Here is a 6,338-nt window from a genome sequence, read left to right as displayed (position 1 = left end):
TCGCCCGTTTGTTGTGCTTTGGGTCCTTTGTGAGTCTGGCACCGTTCAAAAAACAAAAGGATTTGGGAAATCGAATTTTTTTTTTTGATAAAAAAGGACCAACCAACAACTAGCCCACATAGGTTAAGAATATTGTTTATGGTATCAAACACGAGTTATCTTAGTTGAACAATGCGGGCCCAGCAGGAGTCAATCTTTTTTTTGGACGGGAGCAGGAGACAATCTCAAGTAACGACATTAAACTTCCCACTGAAAACACAATAATAAAAGCCCAATATCGACCCAAAAGCCCAATATAGCCCAATCAAAGGGAAAAAAAAAGGGGGAAACGTATGATCCTTTATTTATTCTTTTTCTACCTTGCTTTATAGACTTCATTATAAATTATGAAATAGCTAAGGTTGAGTTTGTTTAGATTTTAGAAGGATAGGACATAGAAAAATAAAATTATATTTGACAAATGAGATATAAATAGAAACTTTATATTAAATTAGTGTATTTTGTATTTATTCTAACAGAAAAGACATTGAGACACTAATGAGATACACAATAGGACACATAGTCACAAACATGTTTGGCAAATAAAACATGTTTGTGCAAATAAAACATAGACAGGGACTTTGTATTTAGAGATATATAAATTATTTTTTATTTTTTCGTTCATTATGTTTTTTAATTTTTTATAGTTATATTTTTTATTATTATATCTTTAAAAAAATAAAAATAAATTAAATTTGCTTAATTTGTTTCTGTTTATCACTAAACAGAATACAAGAACACTAATTTTTGTATCTTTATTCTTTGTGTCTTGTTCTCAGTGTTTTGCCTTATCTTGTTTTCAGAACCAAACACAGTAATAAAAAGACATATATATATATAATAGTCTATACATATCACTAATTATTTTTATTGGTCTTTTTATTTCAGAAAGAAAAATAATTAAAGGGCATACAATTAGGCTCACTAGAGTCCAGCCCAAAAAAATTAATTAAAGGATATAAAATTAAGGTCACTAGAGAGTCTAGCCCCACTTAAAATCCATGAGAAAGAAGTTAAGTGCTTCAAAATTATTTCAGTCAAGAATTGGCTTATTCTTCTCCACCTCCCATTTGCTCAACCTCTTAGCTGCTTCTTCTACCTACAAATCACAATTAGCCAAATAATAATAGTATTATAATTATTACCATTATAACGGAAGGATAAGAATTATTGCAGAGGTAGTAGTGGTATTTGATTACCTCTTTATGCCAATTGGTTCGAAATGTGACCCACACCAAAATAATTGTTTGCATTGCGGTTCCACCTAACATTCCCAGCCATATTCCCTTAGCACCAAAATTGAAATAGAAGCCGAGAAGGGCACCCAATGGGATACCAACTCCATAGTAGCAACCAACATTGACATATGCTACAAATGTTTGCCATCCACATCCAACAGCCACCCCTGAGAGTACGGGCTGAATGCCATTCAAGACAATGGCAAATGAGAGGAGAGGGCAAAGATCAGATACAGCAGCAGCCACCTCTTCCCCTTCAGTGAAGGCATAGCTAATCACATCCCTCAGTGCAAGTATCACAAGTCCCGCAATCACTGATATTATGAATGAAATTATTGTCACAACCACCACTGAGAATGATGCTGATCTTGGATTTGATGCTCCCAGTTCATTGCTCACCCTCACGCTGCTTAAACATTAATTCATTACATTTCTAAAATGAATAAATAGCTATTTTAGAACTCCAAAGGATCTGATTTTCACAAAACGAACTTGAACACAATGAATCTCAAGTGTGAACTTCCTTTGACAAAATGACTTAATCCTTAATTTAGTCCATTTTGTCAAAAAGAGCTAATATTTAAGAATTTATTCTCCCAAAAACAAAAATTAAAATTTATTTTGTCAAAATTATAAATTTTCGAATGTGAAAATGAGTAGTAGTATATGGATCTAAATAACAAACCTGGCAGCTGCGTTGAATCCAACAGATATCATGAACACCCACCCGGATATTGTGGTACTGCAGTTTAATCATTTCAAGAAACATGTGAATAAACTAATGGGCCATTGACCTAGCTACGTACTAGTCAAAAGTCAAAAATGGTGGCTGCTTTACTAACTTGAAGAGCAAATTAACACCTGAGATAATATTTGCTTTCTGTAATAATTAATGATATAAGAAAAAATATAAATAGATAATAAAAATATTAAATAATGTGAATAATGAATATATCGAATGTTTATTTTATTAAGTATGTAAATGGTTATTCTAATATTAAAATTTAGATAAATAATTTAGAGATATAATATATTTTAATTTAATTAATGATTGTTTATATTATTTAAAAAAATTATTAATTACCAATTACCTAGTAACATGTGTGGTTTCAGAATATGTTGTTAGTAATTTTATTTTTAAGAGGATAATAGTCAAATCATGCATCACTAACCACCATAATGATGTGCACCATAGTTTGTCTTCCTCATATTAATGCAATCCCCAACCCCCACCCTAATCTACCCCACAAAAGAATGACTAATGCTCACTTGTCAGACCTTTTTTTTTTGGTGGGTTCGGATGGGGTGTGGGATGTTCAGATTCAATATGGGAATATTCATTCTAATTTAATCTTATTAAATTGATATTCCGGGGAAGAAATCTCGTTAAATTAGAATTAGAATGAATTATTTATTCAATGGGGTTTCTCAAGCTTTCTCTTTCACAAGCACAATGCTAGCTGCTACCCTCACATGTTCTATCCGACGAACATCTTTGTCATCGAGTATTTATTAGAATCTTCTATTATATGCAAGTTTCAATCCAAATTTAAGTATATAGGTTTGAATCATCAGCTTTCACACGATAAAAACAAGAAACTATATAGAGGAAAAAACAAAGAAGAGAACAAAATTATCACTAGAAAAATAACAAAGTTGAGGGCCTCGTGTTTCGTATTCTAAATGCTACCTACCTAAATAGGCTAAAAAGAATTTAAAGAACTCCAATGTGAGGGAAGAAAAGGCAAAATTTAACTCAAAAACGTAGAAAGGTACTTTCTGGACATAAAAAATATTTAATAATAAAAAAGAATTAACCAACAACGGTAAAAAATTACCATATTGGCATATTGAATATTAAAAATACTATTTACACAAATTTTTTTATCAAACATAAGAAAATTTAAACTATAATTTTTAAATAAATATAAAAAAATTATGTCATTTGAATTATTATTTATTGGCATTATTTATATACTAAATTTAGTTACTAAAATTAATTATGATATATTTATATATGAATATATGTATAACTTAATTTATTTTTAATATATATTTTATACTAATTATTAATTTGAATAATTAATTTTAATAGGAAAAGTTTAGGAGGCCAGCAGTTTTATTGAATTTTGGCCAGCATGTAACCAGCAGAAGAAGATGAGTCATTGAATGAAATTTCACATCAATCTCACACCATCAAATCATCATTGATGGCTAATTAATGGCTAACAATCACAAAAATTGCTGTCTCCTAACATTACTCATTTTAATATATTAATTTAGTATATACGTACCTTGATAACTGTACTGTTATTTAAATCTAAACATTAATTAATTAAGGGGTACATGTTGACAAATCATTAGCTGTCTTTTACAGTGGCATCTGATCTAAATGATGCAGTAACAATCATCATTCATTCATAAAATATTAATATATATTTATTACCAGTACATACACAGCAAAATATAATACTCCAATTTACCACAAACACACACACACACACACATGCATATATGTGTGTGTAAAGTGTAAACTAAACGTTCAAATAAAAAAATCAATTATTTTTTATCAATTTTATAATAACACTGCCTACTTTTGCATGTTCATTCACCACTCAACAGTGCATCTCACCAACCACAGCCGATACACTCGAATATATTAAATTGGTTAAGTGAACATTATTATGCAAGTAACTTTTGAAAAATAATAAAAATTAATCAACAATCAGTAAATATTATAAATTCTTTTTATTATTTCCTTCAAAGAAATAAATATCAAATAATAATTAATAATTGATATTTACTAAATGTATTGGCACTTGTCATTCTCCAAAATAGAAACATAAAGTACACTAATGTATATAATAGGTGTAACACATTTCATTACTTAAGAGCATATGAATATGAAATAAATAAAAAAATAAATAAAATAGTGTTAATGGGAAAGAAATTACCAGATGGAGAGAGAATCGAGGGCGAGCTCAGGGTGAGGGAGCAAGCCAGCAAGCAAGACGAGGATCTGGAAATACCAAGTCTCAAGGCAGAGCATCACCGCCGAAGCCGCCGAAAGCTTAAAGAACTGCGGCAGCCCGGAGAACGCTTGCGTACTGAAACCCCGCCACGTGTCCTTGCACCTCTCACTCTTCACAATGTACACAAACTGCGCTATCACAATTATCCACCACGACAAGCTCAGAACCAACGACGCTCCAAGAAGCCCCAGCCCCACCTTGTACACCACCACCCAGCTCACTATCAGGTGCAGAACCAGCGTCGCCGCCGAGATGTAGGCGCTCGGCGCCACGATGCTCTGCGCCTGAAGGAACTTCTGAATCGGGAAGTTCACCGCGTACGCGAAGATTTGAGGGATTAGTCCGTACACGAAGAGCGCTGCCGCTGATGCGATTCTTGGTGATTCTCCCAGGAACACCAGGATTGGTTCGCTGAACACGTAGATCACCGTTAACACCACGCCTGCTAGTGAAAGCAGCACCGTTGATCTTTGAAGGTACACCCCAAGCATCTCGAATCTCTGAGCACCGAATGCTTGCCCGCATAGCGTCTCAACAGCACTCCCCATTCCCAACTAATTCAAAATCAATAATCAAAATAAGTTAGTCTTGAATTGAATTGAAGCATCAAACAGTTTTTCACTTTATCAATTCTCTCACCATGAGGCCATAAGCGAAGATTTGGATGCCGGTGTTGCCAAGGGAAGCGGCAGCCAGCTCCAGGGTGCCGAGGTGGCCGGAGAAGATTTGCGTGGACATAGACATCAGGTAGTTGATGAGGTAGACGACGACGGCCGGAGCTGCCAAGAAGAACAGGAGCTTGAGCTCGATCCACGTGGCGGGTACAAGGCGCTTGAGGAGTGGCTGGGAGGTGTCGGAGAGTATCCTTTCAAGTTCTCCATCTCCGGCACCAGCTTCGGTGAATGATCGGTGGTGATGAAGAGGAGCTAGGAGTGGTTCATGGGACTCTTTGTTTACAGAACCCATTTGTGGTGTGATGTGGATGAAGCTCAATGACTGAAGAAATACTACTTGTCTAACTTGAGCCTTCAGAGAGGGCTAAGGGGTTTGGTGTCAATGAATGAATGTGTATTCAATAAAAAAAAAAAAAAAGAAAAAGAAAAACAAGCAAATGTTGGGAGTAGGTGGACTTTGTGATTCTAATATTTTAAAGGAAAAACAATAAGTGTGATTTCATTTGATATCATTTCTTTTCATTTTGTTTTTAGTTTTAACAATTTCTTTCTCTTACAATATTAATTACTTCACGTTATTAGGGTGATAATCTTTGTTTTCCTTTACAAATTACAAATGTTCTAGAAATATCATTCAATTCATTGACAAAAATCTATAGATATAATATATTATGCTTGTTTTTCTTTTTAAAATTCGAAAATGTAAAAACGAGTCTCATTATTCTAAAGTATATAGTATTTTATTTAATGCTAAAACCTTACACGATAACAATAAAGAATGTCAGCTTCTTTAAGCATTAATCACTTCCCAATATATAGCATATCGAAATATATTGAAGAAATTTAAAGGATTTTATAACTTTTGTTTTTATATTTCCTTATATGCTTGTTTTACATATGTTATACTATACGTAATGTAAAAATGATGTAAATATTTTATATATCCCAAATTTTATTTGGAGTTTATATGTATCTTGTTTATAGTTAAGGGACCACCACCGAAAAGCCTTCAAAAAAGACTTCTTTACTATACCTCTAACCAAAGACTTTAAACTTTTCCCCTAATAAATTTCCTGTCAAACATGGGAATGACTACGCATGAGATGAGGTGCGATGTGATGATGAGGGTATACATCTTTTAAGTATTCCATTAAAGAATAAAAGGTATCCATCAAACCAATTCATTCATCTATATAATAAAACTAAAATCATACCCTAAAGGCCTAATAATTGAATCGAACAAAAGCAAAATACATAACTAAATCACGTGATTCGTCGTATCTCGGCTTAGCCGCCGAGGGCTGCTGAGGACCAAGGGAGAGAGACAGAGAAACATCATGCATATGCATTTCTTT

At 33.2% G+C, this 6,338-nt stretch overlaps 1 protein-coding gene across 1 annotated transcript; it reads right to left on the bottom strand.

Moving 5' to 3' along the window:
- Positions 1-860: 860 nt before the first annotated feature.
- On the bottom strand, positions 861-5,376 carry LOC107462056 (protein DETOXIFICATION 40). Its single transcript, XM_016080615.3, has 5 exons — positions 4,949-5,376; positions 4,232-4,863; positions 1,963-2,019; positions 1,239-1,683; positions 861-1,138 (listed from the first exon to the last, which is right to left on the bottom strand). The coding sequence occupies exons 1-5, from the start codon at positions 5,273-5,275 to the stop codon at positions 1,073-1,075; spliced, it is 1,527 nt and encodes a 508-aa protein (XP_015936101.1). The 5' UTR covers positions 5,276-5,376; the 3' UTR covers positions 861-1,072.
- Between the last annotated feature and the right edge of the window lie 962 nt (positions 5,377-6,338).

The sequence above is a fragment of the Arachis duranensis genome, unplaced genomic scaffold (genome assembly GCF_000817695.3).
Source record: "Arachis duranensis cultivar V14167 unplaced genomic scaffold, aradu.V14167.gnm2.J7QH unplaced_Scaffold_232525, whole genome shotgun sequence".
Lineage (NCBI taxonomy): Eukaryota > Viridiplantae > Streptophyta > Magnoliopsida > Fabales > Fabaceae > Arachis > Arachis duranensis.
The sequence above is the reverse complement of the archived record's forward strand: the minus strand, read 5'-3'. Positions and strand labels throughout refer to the sequence as shown.